The following is an 18,232-nucleotide window of genomic DNA, read 5'->3' as shown; positions in this document are numbered from 1 at the left end:
GTCCTGAAGGGGCTGGTGCTACTGCTAGGGTGCACCCTTGTTGGGTTTGGGATCGGGAAGAGGAAGACGACAGCGGAGGTTGTGCGGTGGATAAGAGAGGGAGTGAGAGTGAGTGAGATCATAATATGGAATTTGGATTTGGAAGCGTTTGTTTCTCTTTGTTTTGGGTTTTTGTGATTTTGCAGATTCATGGTGGTGAGATGAAAAAATGAAAAAGAACTTACATAGCTTTTCGTGTCGTTTCCCACAGACGGCGCCAAATGTTGATGCACAAAACCAGAGGTCTTGGAACAACGTAAATCTGACCGTGAATCTGCAAGAAATGTAAATAACACAATATGTATCGTGGTTCACCCCAATGTTTGGGCTATGTCCACACTGATATTGTATTTCTCTGTTTGTGAGAGGATTGAGAGGATGAGAGTTTTGCTCTGAATATGAGAGGGGAGGTGAGGCCTCTGGGGGTGAGGAGGCTCCTCCTCATTATGAGGGTGAGGAGTCCATTTTATAGAAATTCTAACACGGGATTCAAACTTGTGGTCAAGAAGAATGTTATTGGACTTTATATCACCGTGAAAGATTATAGGTTTGGTATGTATTTGAGGATACTCTATTGTTACAGACATAATGCTTTAGATACTTGCTTGGCGTAGTAAGTAGGGCCGCACCAAATTTTTGTTATGTATTTTTTTATTTTTTTTCTTTCTCTTGTCATTATCATTAAATAAAGTTAGTAGGTAGTTTTTGATTAAAACTTAAAATTTTGAAACTCTTTTCATTAATTTTTCTTTTAATTAATAGGGTAAAAAAAAAAAGAATATGAACCTAATTTTTTCTTAATAAAAAATCATTGATGTGCTCAACCACCAACGTGATCGAATAATTTTGACTCTAAATATAAATTTCATAAGAAATTTCAAATACATCAACGATCAGGAATCAATCGCCTGTACAAATCGCCCATACAAATCATTGTTGTTGAAAATCGTTGAACTGATCTTCCAAGAAAATGACAGAATCAGCCTTAAAGTACCCGCTAAGCTTCCCATGCCTTGCCAACAACCACATGTAAGAATACGCGCCACACTTCATGCATTCCATTCTAACCACTCCACTGGCGCGTGCCTCTCGTGAACCATTTCCGCGCGTGTGCCTTCACAATCTAATCCAAATATAGCAGCACACTCATCATCAGCCCACCTGCCAAGTGCCAACTGCGCACTTCCCATACCCAATAAAACATCATTTGCCACTCCAATCCACCACACAACACCAGACCCCGACCCGACCCGAATTGACTTCTCCGTCTCCGGGGACGCCAGCGTTATCCGACAAAACCCGACCCGATGGCCCGCAAGAAGATCAGAGAGTACGACTCCAAGAGGCTGCTCAAACAGCACCTGAAACGACTCGCCGGAATCGACCTCCAGATCAACTCAGCTCTGGTGACCGAGTCGACGGACTTCTCCGAGTTGTCGAACGAGCATACATGGCTGTCGTCTACGCGCCTCGTGGTGAAGCCCGACATGCTGTTCGGGAAGCGCGGGAAGAGCGGCCTCGTCGCCCTGAACTTGGACATGGCTCAGGTCGCCGAGTTCGTCAAGCAGCGACTCGGTAAGGAGGTAATCGAATCCCATTTCGTATGATTTGAATCGTTTTTTGGAAACCCGAGATTTTGAGATTGGATTTTTGGATGTTTTGTTTGATGGGTTTTGTGTAAATTTTGGAAAAGGTTGAGATGGGAGGATGCAAGGCGCCGATTACGACGTTTATAGTGGAGCCGTTCATGCCCCATGATCAAGAATTTTACCTCTCAATTGTGTCCGAAAGGCTCGGATCAACCGTGAGCTTTTCGGAGTGTGGAGGGATCGAAATTGAAGAGAATTGGGACAAGGTATTGTCAATTTGTGTTTGTTTTGAGTGTTGGAATTAGGATGGTATTTTCTGCTTGGTTTTAGGTGGTAATTTACTATGATGTTTGTTTTTGATGTTGTGCAGGTTAAGACTATATTTCTTCCGACCGAGAAGCCTATGACGAATGATGCTTGTGCTCCACTGATTGCCACTCTTCCATTGGAGGTGTGTGTCATAGACTCATACTGTTCTTTTGTGTGCATTTCCAAGTTAAGCTCGAACTTCAGTTCTTGCAAGTTAATGCGTTGTTATAAGAATCAACCTGAGCATATATGTTTAGGCTCGCAACACGGACATGGACTGTTCGAGTGTGAATACGAAACCAAACCACTGGAGAATAATATGTTTTACTTCTTGCACTATAACGTTAAGATACAATTGTAGATTGAAGTCTGTTAGTGCAAAGGGAACCAGTTTTTTTTTGCTATATTTCTTGTGAATCCATTTGATTACCGTCATTTTATTTCAACTGTGCTCTGCGCATTCAAGTTTTTTGTCGGTTTTAGGGCATATGCTTAATGTATTGTGCTGTTACAGGTCAGAGGCAAAATTGGAGATTTCATAAAGGGCGTATTTGCTGTATTCCAGGGTACGCAATGTCCTTAGATAGATTACTAAATGCTATAGTTCAGTGTAATACTGTGATTAGCTATGTAATTATTAGTTAGGTACATGCTCATGTTGCTGAGGTTGTTCGCATTCCTGATTTTCTTTTGCAGATTTGGATTTTAGTTTCCTGGAAATGAACCCGTTTACCTTGGTTGATGGTGAACCTTATCCACTAGATATGAGGGGGGAGCTAGATGACACTGCTGCCTTCAAGAACTTCAATAAGTATGCTTCTCTTGAAGATTTTCCAAACTTTAGTACTACCTGTTTCTTGTTACTACTTTTAGTTTGATTTGTCCTTCTGACGATATTTCTAAATACTATTCAGATGGGGCAACGTGGAGTTTCCATTGCCTTTCGGCAGAGTCTTAAGTCCTACAGAAACATTTATTCATTCTCTGGATGAAAAGGTAAAAACCGAACTGTTATGATATATTTCAATGTACTATGAGGATCGTGGCACTTTTTAAGAGTTGCTCAAACTAAAGTCCAACATATATGTTGCAGACAAGTGCATCCTTAAAATTCACTGTGTTGAACCCAAAGGGACGCATCTGGACCATGGTAGCTGGAGGCGGTGCGAGTGTTATTTATGCTGATACTGTGAGTAACCTGATCTATTACCACCATATGGCTTTAGTGTCCCTGTAGCAGCCCTTTCAAAACTTTGGATCTCCATTTTTGGCTTTAATTCATTGTGTCTCCCTTCTGTTTCTTTGAACATTGGGAACCCTTAACTCACACCATGGCCTGTCCTAATGTTCCGGCATCTTTTTGGGAATTAGGTTGGAGATTTGGGTTATGCTTCAGAACTTGGAAATTATGCAGAGTATAGTGGAGCTCCAAATGAGGGAGAGGTGTTGCAGTATGCAAGAGTTGTGATCGATGTAAGAAGCTTTCCTTTTTACGAAAAGCTCTTTCTTTCTCTCGTTCTCTCTCTCACACACACCCTTCCACTCATATTTACTTCGTCTGACTACTCAAGTTGCAACCATTACATGTGGCATACACTAATTGCCAATAAAAATCTCTTGTATTGCAGTGTGCAACGGCTGATCCAGATGGTCGTAAAAGAGCACTTATAATTGGAGGTGGCATAGCTAATTTCACAGACGTAGCTGCTACATTCAATGGAATTATTAGAGCCCTCAAGGAGAAGGTACCACCACATTTTGACATTCATATCATAAACGAGAGATTGGCCTAATTGGTTTTATTTTGTTTTGTATGCTCAAATGATTTCTCTTTTGTGATATCAAAGGAATCCAAGCTAAAAGCAGCAAGAATGCATATTTTTGTGAGAAGGGGTGGTCCAAACTATCAAACTGGTTTGGCAAAGATGCGCGCATTGGGAGAAGAACTTGGAGTTCCGCTTGAGGTATGTGATGACTTTCTGGTTTTGACATATATCAGTTAGTAACAAGCCTTATCCTGGAAGACCGTTAAATTCTTAAGTTGCGTGCTCTCAACTGCAAGCCTGACGTCGTTTCTCAATGCAGGTTTATGGCCCTGAGGCAACAATGACGGGAATTTGCAAGCAAGCAATTGAGTGCATCATGGGTGAAGCTTAAAAGTTTCTTATTTTGCAGACTTTTGAACGAGTTTTCGAGGCTCGAAGTGCGTGTTATGGTTTGGCCAAAAAGGCAAAAAGTGTGAACTGTGAGTTTGTCTTGGCAAGATGAGACCACAGGACGACTTCAGTTTTCCAGTCTTTTCAACTTTTGTGACTTACTCTGATATACGAACCCTGTTTTAAGGCATGACTTCAATATGCATTAATTGGTACCGTAAACTTTTGCACGTTAAGAGCTCTATATATTATCTGAATGCTCATGTAATATTACTGTTTTATATGCTCATTTTCCCGACTAACGTAGTAAAGAAAATAAAAAAATAATCCATCTCTCCTGTTTGACTTCAATTTTTTCATAACAAATTTTAGTAACTTTTTTAGGTGACAAGAAGAAAATCTAGAATTCACATGTTTTTAATTCGAATCTAAGATGTTCAAGTTATTATGACTTATGTAATGCTAGGAGGAATTATTATTCTTATGGCGCATGCGTTTACGTAAGAGGAGTGGGACAAAAGGAATGGGAATTGCACTCCTCCCAGGTTATTCAAGTGTTTACCAACATTTGAGGGAATGAAATGTACATGGGGCCATCTAATATGGGGAATCAGACTCCCAATATATTCGGAATCAGTCTCCCGAGCAATAGATGAGATTTGAATTCCGAGAGAAAGCCTCTATCTGAAATCCCATTTTTATATCCAAAATACCCTTATCTCGTCTCCCTTCCACCTCTTTCCCTGCTTTTCTGTGTCTCTGCGGGCAGTGACCAATATCAAAGGAGAAGAAAAATCAGAAGGGAAGAAGAAGAATAAGATGGAAAAAAGAGATGGAGAAGCTGAAAAGAATTGGGGAATGGGGTGCGGTGCGGTCTTCACGAGAAAGAAAAAATAATCAGAAGAGAACAAGAAGAAGAATCAGAAGGGAGCAAGAAGAAGAAGGGAAGAATCAGAAGAAGGGGAGGCTGAAAGGAGTTGGGGGATGGCTGAAAATAACTGGGCAATGGGGTGCATTTAGGGCTTCAGGAGAAGAAAACTAATTGAGGGATGGGGAAGCAGAGCAAGCATGGCTCTCAGTTGGTTTTCCATTTTTTTTTAACATTAACTACACAAATATCCTTTGGACATTACAAAAAAAAAAAAAAAAAAAAGATAAACTGTACAATTATTTATTTATTTTTTGAGCAAATAATATCTACATTAAGAAGAACGGTGAACTGAACCTCACAATAAGCTAGTAATAATATGGTTCAAACTCATTTTTGGCGAGAATCGAGCTTAACATCTCTCACTTATAAGTGAAGAGAAGTACAACTAAATCGTAATACTGAGTTAATTTATAAATGCTTTATAAAACTTTTTCATATAGTTTTTATTTTATTTTTAAATTTATCAAAAAATATAAAAATTATATACTTGGAATACAGACAATTTAGTAATTACATTAGTTTTTATTTCGATTTATGTATTTAAGTAAATAACTTATATAAATAAATATGATTCCTCCGATTGTAAGAAATTTTAGTAAATAATTTAAACAAAAATCTGATTTTGATTTAATCTCATTTCAATTCCTTATCAATCTAATTTTTCCTCAATTCCTTATGAATTAGTAAACGAGACGAAAACATTTAAAAAAAAAAAGTGAGAGAAAAAAAATCCCGAAAAACTTGTTGCAGAAGTGACGAGGCGTTGAAGCGTTTGGGGGATTTTTCCAGTTAGTTCGGTAGCGCGCACCAATCGATCAAAGCGTTGAGTGGTAAACTGGTAAGACCAAAGACTCACACGAAAGCTCTCGATACAAAGAAACAAAAATGGAGAGAAACTTTCCAAGCAAATCCTTGAAATCTTGAAATCGAACGATCAAATGGCGCAGCAAATGTGCTTCGACTGCCTCCAACGCCGGATTCACTGCGACTTCTCCGGCAAACTCGTTTTCTCGTACGGCCTCTCCGATTCCGCCTTCCCTTTCGGCTCCTCCGCCGTCGTCCAGGTCAAAGTTCAAACCTTCTCACTCCTTCTCTTTCTTTCTCATCTCTGTGCATTTTGTATTTCAAAACGTTCAAATGCTGAAGCAGTTGGTGTTTGTAGTTGTGTAATTCAAGTGGGGAAGCTGCTTCGGCTCCTCAGTTTTTGCTCAAATTTCTACCCAGTCATCCAAACGATTGCTTGACTAAATATGTGTAAGACCCTTAAGCTAACTCTAATTACTCATTTTTGTCACAAATTTCAGATTTTTTAGTTTATTTTGATCAGTATGTAATAACCCCACATTGGTTATGTATAATATGAATCGAAATTCGAACATAATCGATGATTTTCTGTTGCTGAAATGATGGAGGATGAAGATAGATTCGGGTTTTTGTTTTTTGTTTTTTCCAGTAATGAATATGTCCTGGACAATGCTGAAGGCTGCAGTGATAATGGGATTGATGGTAGGATCGCTTCAGTTGGAGTAACTCGGGATGAAGAAGAAATTAGTTCTGATGTTTACAGTAATGAAAAACCAAAGTCAGATTCTTTAATGAATGAGCCTAAGTGTTTGTCAAATGGTGGCACAGAAATATTGCTACATAGTTCTACCTGTAAGCATTCCACTAGGTTTTCTTGCTCGAGGGTTATCAGTGCATTGGTACCGGTTAGTTATGTTGGCAATTTCTCAGACTCAGTTTTTGAAGAGCTTGCTGTTAACTCTTTGACCGGGTCTTTGGAAGATCACATATTGAACTCGCTTAGTCTCTTGATTGAAGGGAAAGCTTCAGGGAGAGACAGTGTAAATTTTCTTAACTTACTTGGGATACCGTCGTTTGATGAGAATCAGTTCCCTGGCTCCCTAAGGCATCCAAATATTGCTCCCGTACTTATGATGGTTAAAGCATCCCATTATATAGATGTAGCTCTTCCAAAAACTCCGTACACATTGGAAAACATTCTCCATTACAGTCCCGAAGCCTTAAAATCTGACTGGCATATAAGGTTTCTGATATACCAGTTGCTCTCGGCTCTAGCTTATATTCATGGTTTAGGGGTTGCCCATGGCAATATATGTCCATCCAGTGTAATGCTTACTGAATCATGCTGGTCTTGGCTGTCCATTTTTGATAAGCCCGGGGTAGGATTTAGTTCAAGTTCAAGAGGCAAGGGATGCACAAGTACCTTACCAGAAAAGGTAGGTTGCTCAGAAGCTGGTTGTCCCTCTCAAGGTCTTTATGCTGATTTGAAGCGTTCCCCATCTATAGACTGGCATCGTGACTTCAACCAATGGTGGAGAGGAGAGATCAGTAATTTTGAGTATCTTCTCATCTTGAATAGATTAGCTGGGCGAAGGTGGGGTGACCACACATTTCATACAGTGATGCCTTGGGTAATAGATTTTAGCACGAAACCTGATGAGAATTCAGATGCAGGGTGGCGGGATTTAAAAAAGAGTAAATGGAGGTTGGCTAAAGGTGATGAACAGTTGGACTTCACCTATTCAACATCGGAGTTCCCACATCACGTATCTGATGAATGTCTTTCTGAATTGGCTGTCTGCAGTTATAAAGCTAGGAGGTTACCTTTGAGTGTTCTACGTATGGCTGTTCGCTCAGTCTATGAACCTAATGAATATCCCTCTACCATGCAAAGACTTTATCAGTGGACCCCTGATGAGTGTATTCCGGAGTTTTACTGCAATCCTCAAATTTTTCATTCACTTCATGCTGGTATGACTGACTTGGCGGTACCTTCATGGGCAGATGGTCCTGAGGAATTCATTAAATTGCATCGTGATGCTTTAGAAAGCGAACGGGTCTCACGTGAACTCCATCACTGGATTGATATCACCTTTGGCTACAAGATGTCAGGTGAGGCAGCTGTTTCTGCAAAGAATGTAATGCTTCCTTCATCAGAACCTATGATGCCGAGGTCTGCAGGACGCCGTCAGCTGTTCACTCAACCTCACCCTATGCGTCGAGGTGCAGTGCGGAAACCATGTGATAGCACCAATGAATCAACTTTGCATCATGAATTAAGGAGTGAGAGTTCTGTCCTATCTGAAACTGCTTACTTGCAAGAATTAGAAGATGCATCTTCCTTTTGTGAACATGCTATGCATTTAAGTCCCCTCTATGGCTACCATCTAGACTTTGTGAGGGACATTTCTCCTGTACAAGAGTCATCAGGTGAGAATGTTAACAAAAGTATACCTCTGTCATCTGACAGTAAGAAAAACCAGTTGTCACGGTTACACATTGATACAAGTTATCTACTTGAGCATATTGAAGTGGAGGATGAAGGTTCCCGGGGATATCAAGAGCTATTTCTTTGGAGGGAAAAATCATCTTGTTTAAAGATGTTCTCTGAAGAAATTGCAAGGGATATATTTTCTGTCGGTTGTCTCTTAGCAGAACTTCATTTGAGGAAGCCACTTTTTGACCCAAGCTCATTGACCATGTACTTGGACAGTGGTGTATTACCTGGATTGATGCATGAACTTCCTCCTCACACCAAATTACTTGTTGAAGCTTGCATTCAAAAGGATTGCATGAGGTATTCGTTTTCATTTCTCAGTTTTTAAATAAAATACTGTATGTTATTCCCTTGCTCTCTCTCACTCTCTCTCTGGGTAACACAAATTAGGAGACCATCGGCTAAGTGTCTGTTGGAATCACCATATTTTCCTACTACGGTTAAGGCGTCCTACTTATTTCTGGCCCCTCTCCAGCTGCTGGCTAAAGGTGGATCCTGCCTTCAGTATGCTGCAAATTTTGCAAAGCAAGGAGTCCTCAAGGCAATGGGAACATTTGCTGCGGAAATGTGTGCTCCTTATTGCTTATCATTTGTGGTGACTCCCTTATCAGATACTGAAGCCGAATGGGCTTATATACTACTGAAAGAATTCATCAAAAGTTTGACCCCTAAAGCAGTGAAGACATTAGTCTTGCCTGCCATCCAGAAGATTTTACAGGTTAGTTTTGAGATTTATTTTTTTTCAGTTTTATTGGGAATATCTTCTTGAACTGTTTCTTATAGACATCTTTGTTTCAGACTACAGTTTATTCACATCTAAAGGTTTCTATTCTACAAGACTCCTTTGTTCGAGAGATATGGAATCGAACTGGCAAACAAGTATATCTTGAAACTGTACATCCTCTTGTTATATTGAACTTATATACTGCCGCTCATAATAGTTCAGCAACCGCTGCTTCCGTGCTGCTTATTTGCTCAAGTGAAGAACTTGGTATACCTATTACCATTCATCAGGTTAAACCAACCCAGTATTCTTGCCTTTGTGACTTCACAAAATTAAAATTGTGCGAATCTGTCTTAGAAATGGACAAACAAAAACTCACAATACTCCAGCTAACCATTATTCTTTCACCAGACAATCTTGCCCCTGATTCAATGCTTTGGGAAAGGTCTCAGTAGTGATGGAATTGACGTGCTGGTTCGAATTGGTATTCTTGTTCAACAAATTTTGATGTGATTTTTTCTCGAATTGGTATGTTCTTCTTCTAATTCTTTTATGTTCTCAAATTTCAGGTGGTCTATTGGGAGAGAACTTCATTGTCAGACAGATGCTGCCGTTGCTAAAACATGTGTTTCATTCCTGTATAGGCGTTTCACGTATGAATAAGCCTGAGCCTGTCCACAGCTGGAGTGCTTTTGCTCTTATTGATTGTTTGACGACAATAGATGGCCTTGTTGCATTTTTGCCAAGGGAGGTGGTTGCGAAGGAGCTAGTTGAAGTATGCGATTTTCTTTCCTTATTAATTCAATGTGAAAACTAGGAGTGTTCTTGGAAATAATTGAATTTTTATATTATACAGGATAAAAGTTGCCCACAGGTTCTGGTTCTTATGGAGACAAATTTTGAACATAGAGTGCTTCAGGTGATGCTTGTGCATGCATTTACACTTGTTTCAGAAATCCAATGATTGTCACCCAGTTGCAAGGGCTGCAATTTCTCACATACTAGCCATTGCGTTACAGTTTCCAGTAATGCTATAATACCTCTCTTGTCCAGGTTGCTGCTACTACCCTAATGGCAGTTTGTGAACGGATAGGACCAGATTTGACAGCATTGCATGTTTTGCCACAACTTAAAGAGCTATTTGATGAGCTTGCTTTCTCACCGAGAAAAGCTAATGCTTCTACTTCCTTTGGCAGAAGGCTGAAGAGTTCAAAGCCAATAATTGACGGAGGGGGTCTGATTGAAAGTCGTATGGACCTTGCGTGAGTTCTTTTTACAGTTCATTGTCCCTGCTTAGTTACTAGGTTACGCTGGAATATAAATTTTGAACATGTTATTGCCTGCCTCAAATATGTGTTGAATTACTAGGTTGTTGGCAGGTTGCTTCTGTATCCTTCTTTTGCATACCTTCTTGGGATAGAGAAGCTTCGTCAGTGTTGTACAACATGGTTATTACTTGAGCAGTATCTTCTACAATATCATAACTGGAAGGTACAGTAGTGTTTCTTTCACATGCACTCTCTCTCTCAAAGACAGATATACACACACATAGACACAGATAAGTTATAGGGGTACCTGAAACATATCCAAAAATTTTGCACTTCATATTCTGAACCTGTCGTGATTCAGTGGGAACACACAGGAGAATTGTCTCGAAGTGGTTCAGACACTATACTCAGTAAAAGATCTGCATTCAGCAATCGCTCAACTCCTGAATACAGTCCTGCTAAGCTGTTGCTTAATGGGGTTGGATGGTCAATTCCACAATCACAAGGAACTAGAGGTGCCAAAAACATGATGCCTCAAAAACGGTTCTCTGAAATGCATCAGAGTTCAGCTGAAATGCATCCATCAAATTTTAAATTCGAGCCCTGGTTTTGGTTCCCTAGTCCAGCTTCTAGCTGGGATGGGCCTGATTTTCTGGCCCGTGCTGGGGGTGTGAAGGATGAACATCCATGGAAGATCAGAGCATCTGTTATATACTCAGTTCGTGCGCACCCTGGGGCCTTAAGGTATTTAGCTGTCTGCCCAGATGAATGTACGGTTTTTACAGCAGGAATTGGTGCAGGGTTCAAAGGGACTGTTCAAAAATGGGAGCTGGCTAGAATCAATTGTGTTTCGGGATACTATGGCCACGAGGAGGTTTGCTTATACCTTGTTAAATTGAAACCTTTTTTACTGTATTCCTAGTAATCACAATGATTATTGTTTGTTGTTCCTAGGTTGTGAATGATATTTGTGTCTTATCGTCTAGTGGAAGAGTTGCATCCTGTGATGGAACGATACATGTTTGGAGTAGCCGAACTGGAAAATTAATTGCAGTATACTCTGAACCATCTTTGGATTCTGCACATGTTGCAAGCCCTCCATCTTCTTCCTCCAGGGCCAATCTTGACCAGGTTAATATGCTCAGTTCCAATGCACAGTCAAGTGGAATATTGACTGGGGCATTTGATGGGAGCTTGTATACTTGTATGCATCAGACAGAACTTGGTGAAAAGCTTGTAGTTGGCACTGGAAATGGTTCACTCAGGTAGATAAATAGTATTGTACATATAACCCCTTACAAGCTGGTGTAGATGAGATAATGTTTCACGCAGCTTCGGTTTTTTTAATGTTCCTTGAATCTTACAGGTTCATTGATGTTGTCCGAGGACAAAAGCTTCACCTTTGGAGGGGGGATTCTATGGAGTCTGGATATCCTTCTCTTATTTCTTCCATATGCTCCTGTGGGTCTGATAAAATGCAGCCGGATGGAGCTTCTTCACCCTCTTGGATTGCAGCTGGATTGAGTTCTGGTCATTGTAGATTATTTGATGCAAGGAGCGGAAATGTTATATCCTCTTGGAAGGCTCATGATGGATATGTGACAAAGGTATTGCAGAAAAAGCCAGAGAAAATCTTCATTTTAAATCAAATTCATTTCTAATTTACCGTTTAACGGGTGCAGTTGGCTGCACCAGAGGACCATTTACTTGTGTCCAGCTCTCTTGACAGGTCTTTAAGAATTTGGGACTTGAGAAGGTAATTCCAGATCCAGACATTCTGTAACGAATACATACACTATCCAGCTCTCTCTAAACTTGTCAACTCCTTATGCAGGAATTGGCCATCTCAGCCCACAATTCTTCAGGGTCACACAGACGGTGTATCTTCATTCTCCGTGTGGGGCCAAGACGTTATTTCAATTTCCAGAAATAAGATTGGAATTTCTTCTCTGTCTAAATCCTCCGATGATGTAAATGTCGCTGAACTTTTATCACCATGTCTCGCACATATATGATTTGCACTCGCTCACATTTTCTTTTTAAGACTAACAGATAGACGGTTGTGGTTATCATTTCTCAGGACGGACAGCAGGCTGTTACATGTCAAAAACTGTACATGGCAGATCACGGAGCAAGAAATTTTTCGGTGTTGTCAAGCATAAGTATTTTACCCTTCTCAAGGTTGTTCCTGGTTGGAACTGAAGATGGCTACCTAAGAATATGTTGCTGATGCGGGCTATTAGTTTCCTTTCAAATTCTGCTGTACATTCTGTATCCATTGTTTTTATTGAAATTTATTCATTTTTGTTGTCTTTTAAGTTTATATCCTTTTTCCTTAGGTTGAGACTGTTGAGTGAAGAAAAGGGTGGGTTGCTCTAGATATTCTCATTGTAATGCATTGATTGTAGTTAGAAATATTTATTTGTATTAAATAATTGTGCAAATTTTTGTTTTACACTAAAGAATATATATGTAATGGGTATTTATAACAGGGGACGGATCTGTGATATCACATTTTCACATATTTTGTAATGCACATTTTTGTGAAGCTTATTTTGTAATATACTTCAATGATTCAAATCTTCTGTTTTAGATCTTTCCTCAAAAATTGTGTCTATAAAAAATCACTCAAATCTGAAGTTATATGAATGTTGGATTAGGGATCTTTATAGAACCGTATTCTTTCATTTTCTTCAATACAAATGAATGTCTTAATGGTTTTGGATTTGTTTAAATTGTTTTTTGCAAAGATAATCTATGAATAATTTTCTAAAAAATGAACGATTTGAATTGTTAAAATACACTTGTAAAAAAAAGTGGTGCATTATTGTGTGTTTTTAACTTTCTCATGTATATTACCAAAATTAAAAAAAGCGTAGAAATATGATGATTAACCACTTTTACCTTAAACGTAAAAGTGAAAAGCCCGCTTAGCCCATCTAAAGCCCTTGCCTTGTGACCTTCTGTGTCCCACTCTGCTCGTTTCCGGTGAGCAATGGCGCGGAGTGATTTAGACCTCGGCGCTCTAAACGACGCGTTTAGCTCCGCTCAAATTTCCAAACACGAAGAACCGACTGGTCCGAGCTACACCAACGACGACGGCGATGCCGGTGGTTTGCAAATCAGGTGCTTCAGTGAGGTCGTCAACGAAACCGCCTTCCACCTCCAAATCATCCGCCTTCCCAAGCAGGTTCGTCTTCCATCCACATCTCTCCTCTTGTTTGTTCAATTTAATGCTGAATTGAACTGCCCAAGTCAAAATTTGGTCATTAATTTGACTGTAATTATTGGCAAGGATTGATAGCAACTTTGCAAAATTGGTGTTAATTCTTTATTTACTTGGAAAAATCTAGGTGATTATTTGCAGATGTGGTTAAATAACTTTCAGAAGTTTGAAACTTTGATCAACTTCTGAATTGTGTAAATCTTTTCCATTATTTTGAGTGTAGATATATGCATGGATCGGTTCACAAATCTGCCAAAATTGGGGTTTTTTTATTTCTGCTTAGAAAAATGTAGGCGGTTATTTGCACGTGTTGTTAAACATGGATCGATTCTCAGAGTCAGAAGTTTGAAACTCTGAACAAAATCTGAATTGGGTTAAAATTTCTGATTATTATGAGTGTAGATCTATGCATGGATTGGTTGCAACTCTGCAAAAATTGGGCATTTGTATGCAGCAGCACCTATGAGACCTGTAAGTTGGTAATTTTGTGTTAAATTTCTTCTAAAATTAATCTCTCTTTACACTTGTGAATTCTGACCTCTTTGTGCTGCTTGGGATTACATTTTTTTAACTACAATCATTACAATTGATGCCACAGAATACAGTGGGTGTTACATCCATACTTGGAGGGGCTTCTGATAATACAGGTTCGGGCATTGCTCGAAGATTAGGTAGGTTATCAATTTTGTTCACATAAATTTGGGTCTGTCATCGTCTTTTTATTTTTGTAGTTTTTTCTGCCTCCTCCATCGTCTGACATGCCGTTATTTTCAGTGTTAAAGACTGGACTTAACATAATCCTGGCTTGCAACATTCCTAAGAATAGTCCCATGCTTGAGGTCTGTACCCTCTGTCATTGAACACATAGAGAAACACACGTGAACATAAGACTATCTGATGTCGTTTGCATATACACAGGAATGGATTGTTCGTGTTTGCACATTTTGTTAGCTATTTTCACCGAATCATTTGCCCCTTCTTTTTGTGATTTCAGGCAGATGCTGAAAAATTGTTGGTTCAGAAGCTAATCAACCTTGGGTACACAAGGCCAAGGTCCGGAGGAGTGTCGTCATAGCTGGGGACTTTTGATCCTTCTGGGTATGAGGAATGATTACTAGTCTGGTTACAGCTGTGAAGTGTCGTTGGAACCCTTACTAGTCTGATTATAGTCGTAAAGTTGACACTTTTCGCACGCTATGTTGTGCTTATACAGGTATACGCGTATCAGTTGGGGGGCGACCAGTTCTGTCGGTTTTAGATTTTTTTTTTATTGATTGCAAAGTATTTCCAGGAAGGAAGCCATAGTTTATGAGTTTCTGATGTTTATGATTAAGAATCCAACTTCCAACCGGAGACTTGTACGTTTTCATTGCCAACTTTTTGTATTGTTGATTGTAGAAATTGATGACTTGCATGGCCATGGCCATGGCTATGGCGATGATTGTTTATCTCGTACTCATTCTTTCTCATCCTATTCCTTCCACTACCAAAAATTTGGCTTTAGATTGCACTGGATAGGCATCCAGACTTATGTTACCGATGCCATTCAATTCATAATTCAGCTCATGCTGTGCAAGCCGCCCTTGTAGGAACAAGAGAGATATGATGACTGCATTGGCATCAAATCCCACTCACTCACTTGGGGTAAAGGAAGTGATGTGCTTTATATGTGCACTGCACATGACAAAACCGTGCGGATTTCTTGTCACTTTCTTTTCCAACCTCGTATGCCAAGTAATTAAACATGCCATTAATCCAATCCAATTTTAGCTGCCAAATGAGGCGATAGGGAGATTAGGGACAAATGCACTAACTAGAAAGAACATGCCATTAATTCTACCATTCGTCAGGATTGAAATTGATAAGTTTCTTTATTTCCAAAGGCAATGTTGGACATTAACGAAGATATTCTCTATGTTTTGTAAGAAATGGAGACTACTTGTGAGGCTCATTTTTTTTTGTGACACGATATGATAATCTACACTAAATTCATCTAAATTTCGGGAGGGAGATGAGGTTTTTGTTTGTAAAGAAAGAAGGATGAGCAATGGAGGGTGGTTAGCAAAAATACACTTAATATGAATTATATTGAATTACTCTCTTTCTTTATCGAAATTCAGAGTGTATGAAGCTATTCAGTAGTTTTCTTTTTAATGAAATCGAAAAACGAAGAGATTGAACAACGAATTTATTAAATTTAATACATTATAGAGAGATGAAAAGACATATCTCGTCCAACGTGCAACAAGCTCATTGCATGCTCATACTCCTTTCTCTAATGACATTGTATATAGGTTACCTCCTCTAATGACATTATATAGGTTAGCCTTTACATTTGTCAATCCATTTCAATTTTATTGCCATGTCTTATTATTCCTTTCAACAAAATGGTTAGATATTCATATTCACCTCCAACGCATGACGCTCTAAAAATTGGGTCGTTTTCATTGCTTAACAAATCTTCGGCGGACAAATACGAGACGGGAGAATTTGACGCTGGAGGATACAAATGGTTAAACCCTCATTATATCTTCTGCTCGCGTTTGAGTTTAATAACATCTTCTGCAAACTTATGTTTCAATTTCACTGTTTGGCATTAGTTCTATGACATTTTTTTGGTAATGCAAGAATGTGTTTTTTATATTACGTGCTGTGTAAGCTGGTAATTTTTTTTTTTTTTGCCATACTGTGTGTTTGCTCTCAGGAAACTAGTGCTCTACCCGAATGGAAACAAGAAGAAAATTGCGGAAGGCTACATCTCTGTTTACTTGGAAATGGTTGGAGCTGAAGGAGCTTGATCAGAATAAAGGCATGTTCCTTGTTCTTCAAGGTACATTATATCTACTTCAAAACCTAATTCCCATCAAGTGATCATATTCTTTGAGAAAAAAAAGAAAAAAAAAATAATCAAGTGATCATATTCATAGACCCGAAATTTTTCTTGTTAAATTGCAATGCTCTCTAGTCCTACTCATTTCCTGATCATTATTTTTTTTCTTTTCATATTCCATAGATGCCAAAAAGGAAAAATGCTTCCATGGGATGATGCGTTATTCGGGATTTGATAAGCTTATCTTTTATCATTTACCGATGCTTCCAACGGTTCTGTCATTAATGATTCCTGCGTGATTGGTGCTGAGGTCTTTGTTCGTATCGAAAAAAGAGATGGCAAAGTAGAGTCTATATTGACGATCAAGGATGCTGTCATCCACAAGCATGTTTGGAAGGTTGAGAACTTTTCAAAGTTAGGTGATGACCTCTACAAATCAGAACCCTTCACTGCCGGGAATAGTATCTCTGCCTGGACTTTCATATTATTACCTTAAGATCTATTCAAAATTTTAATCCACTATATAATCTCTTATCACTCATCTTGTTGCAGGAAGATAGTGCTCTATCCCAAGGCAAAATGGCGCTGGAATGGGTACTCATATTTCTCTTCACTTGGAATTGGATGATCCGGAAAAATATCCTGGTTCCAACGTGTTTGCAGAGTTTTCCCTGCGCATTGTCGTTCAATTGCACGCCAAACATGAGAGCTTTAAAGGTAAAGATTGTCCTATTTTAGTGTTTAATTTATTCATCCTTTATAACATGTGGGTTTATTCTGTGCAGCTAATATGGTCCAGTTCCTCGACTACCAGTTGGGGTTGGCCTAGCTTTATTTCACTGGACACTCTCGATAATTCGGACAGAAGATTTTCCGTGAAGGATTCTTGCATAACGGAGGCCGTTGTCACAATCCGTGGAACTGCAACAGCATTGTAGTCGGCACTTCGTATGTTAATTTTGCTATTTCTAAAATGATGTTACGAATGAAGGGACAAATGTTTGATTTGCTAAAATGATGTTTTGATTAAGGGAAGGCATGTTAGTCCATGAAATTGTAAAAGCACATGTCTAAATGTGGCTTATCAAACCCCAGTTCTAAAGTCCTTGTTCACCAAATGACTTGTTATTGAAGAGTATTTTGATGTTTGTAATAAATTTAGGGTGAAGTTTGTTACTTTTGTGAATTGAAAGGCCCCTTTTCTTCTTTTAAAATGTGTAATGCGTTAAACATATTGAGCCATTGACATGCACATTTTTAACATGTCACCTTATCGTGTGAGGTTATTTAAGATTGATATAACCTTAACATTTACGTAATAATGCCTTTTTAGAAACAGCCAAAAGAAACAGTTCAACATTCATGTATCATCTATTAAATCGTGTCCCGGCCGGTTCAAATTTCAAACCCTCCCCTTCCCTTCAGTGTTGAATGATGTAGAGTGTTGCTTATAACAAAAACAAAAATAAAAAATCTGTCACTCAGTATAGCATCTTAGTGTTTAGTATAAAAAAACTTGAGTAATGCTAAGTAGACTAAATTTACAAAGATGTATCATCAATAAGAAATAAACACGTTAATCAACATTTGAGTAATAATCCAATTATCAACTTCCATATCATTGAGTTTACAAAATTTTGTCTACAAATTTAGTCTCCTTAGCATTACCCAAAAAACTTTGTTTGGATTATGATATTTGGTTATAGAAAGCAACATTAATAGTTATTCAGTAGCTATTCAGTGCAAAGAGGGTAGAAGTGATTTACTATGGGATATAATTAAGTTCTTGTTGAGAACTTGATTAACAACGCGTTATGCACAAGCATGTTTGGAAGGTTGAGAACTTGTCAAAGTTAGAT

General features: G+C 38.9%; 3 protein-coding genes and 1 long non-coding RNA gene across 7 annotated transcripts; all 4 read left to right on the top strand.

The window, feature by feature from the left end:
* The first annotated feature begins 1,054 nt into the window (after positions 1 to 1,054).
* Positions 1,055 to 4,323, top strand: LOC103452636 (ATP-citrate synthase alpha chain protein 2). Of its 3 annotated transcripts, XM_008392156.4 has the most exons (11): positions 1,055 to 1,622; positions 1,733 to 1,894; positions 1,999 to 2,079; positions 2,452 to 2,503; positions 2,634 to 2,748; positions 2,852 to 2,933; positions 3,031 to 3,126; positions 3,309 to 3,410; positions 3,566 to 3,682; positions 3,785 to 3,901; positions 4,023 to 4,323. In XM_008392156.4, exons 1-11 carry the CDS (start codon positions 1,347 to 1,349, stop codon positions 4,092 to 4,094), a joined length of 1,272 nt encoding a protein of 423 aa, XP_008390378.1. In that variant the 5' UTR covers positions 1,055 to 1,346; the 3' UTR covers positions 4,095 to 4,323. The 3 variants fall into 3 exon arrangements, with proteins under 3 accessions (XP_008390378.1, XP_017192583.1, XP_008390379.1); XM_017337094.3 differs by lacking the exon at positions 3,031 to 3,126 and having other exon boundaries at positions 1,162 to 1,622; XM_008392157.4 differs by lacking the exons at positions 3,031 to 3,126; positions 3,309 to 3,410 and having other exon boundaries at positions 1,162 to 1,622.
* Positions 4,324 to 5,699: 1,376 nt separating this feature from the next.
* On the top strand, positions 5,700 to 12,897 carry LOC103452638 (protein GFS12). Its single transcript, XM_070810653.1, has 16 exons — positions 5,700 to 6,088; positions 6,187 to 6,278; positions 6,478 to 8,625; positions 8,716 to 9,043; positions 9,124 to 9,339; positions 9,461 to 9,533; positions 9,619 to 9,824; positions 9,906 to 9,968; positions 10,103 to 10,311; positions 10,429 to 10,540; positions 10,679 to 11,191; positions 11,272 to 11,582; positions 11,684 to 11,924; positions 12,000 to 12,073; positions 12,152 to 12,287; positions 12,398 to 12,897. Exons 1-16 carry the CDS (start codon positions 5,963 to 5,965, stop codon positions 12,545 to 12,547), a joined length of 4,998 nt encoding a protein of 1,665 aa, XP_070666754.1. The 5' UTR covers positions 5,700 to 5,962; the 3' UTR covers positions 12,548 to 12,897.
* Positions 12,898 to 13,224: 327 nt separating this feature from the next.
* LOC103452639 (uncharacterized) lies at positions 13,225 to 14,998 on the top strand. 2 transcript variants are annotated; one of them, XM_008392160.4, is made up of 6 exons: positions 13,230 to 13,507; positions 13,946 to 14,014; positions 14,142 to 14,214; positions 14,318 to 14,382; positions 14,538 to 14,641; positions 14,757 to 14,998. In XM_008392160.4, exons 1-5 carry the CDS (start codon positions 13,313 to 13,315, stop codon positions 14,616 to 14,618), a joined length of 483 nt encoding a protein of 160 aa, XP_008390382.2. In that variant the 5' UTR covers positions 13,230 to 13,312; the 3' UTR covers positions 14,619 to 14,641; positions 14,757 to 14,998. The 2 variants fall into 2 exon arrangements, with proteins under 2 accessions (XP_008390381.2, XP_008390382.2); XM_008392159.4 differs by having other exon boundaries at positions 13,225 to 13,507; positions 14,538 to 14,998.
* Positions 14,999 to 16,858: 1,860 nt separating this feature from the next.
* Positions 16,859 to 17,587, top strand: LOC139190589 (uncharacterized). Its single transcript, XR_011574910.1, has 2 exons — positions 16,859 to 17,090; positions 17,159 to 17,587. It is a non-coding gene; the product is annotated as an uncharacterized lncRNA (long non-coding RNA).
* The last annotated feature ends 645 nt before the right edge of the window (positions 17,588 to 18,232 follow it).

The sequence above is a fragment of the Malus domestica genome, chromosome 13 (assembly GCF_042453785.1).
Source record: "Malus domestica chromosome 13, GDT2T_hap1".
NCBI lineage: Eukaryota > Viridiplantae > Streptophyta > Magnoliopsida > Rosales > Rosaceae > Malus > Malus domestica.
This window is presented reverse-complemented; position numbering and strand designations above follow the sequence as displayed.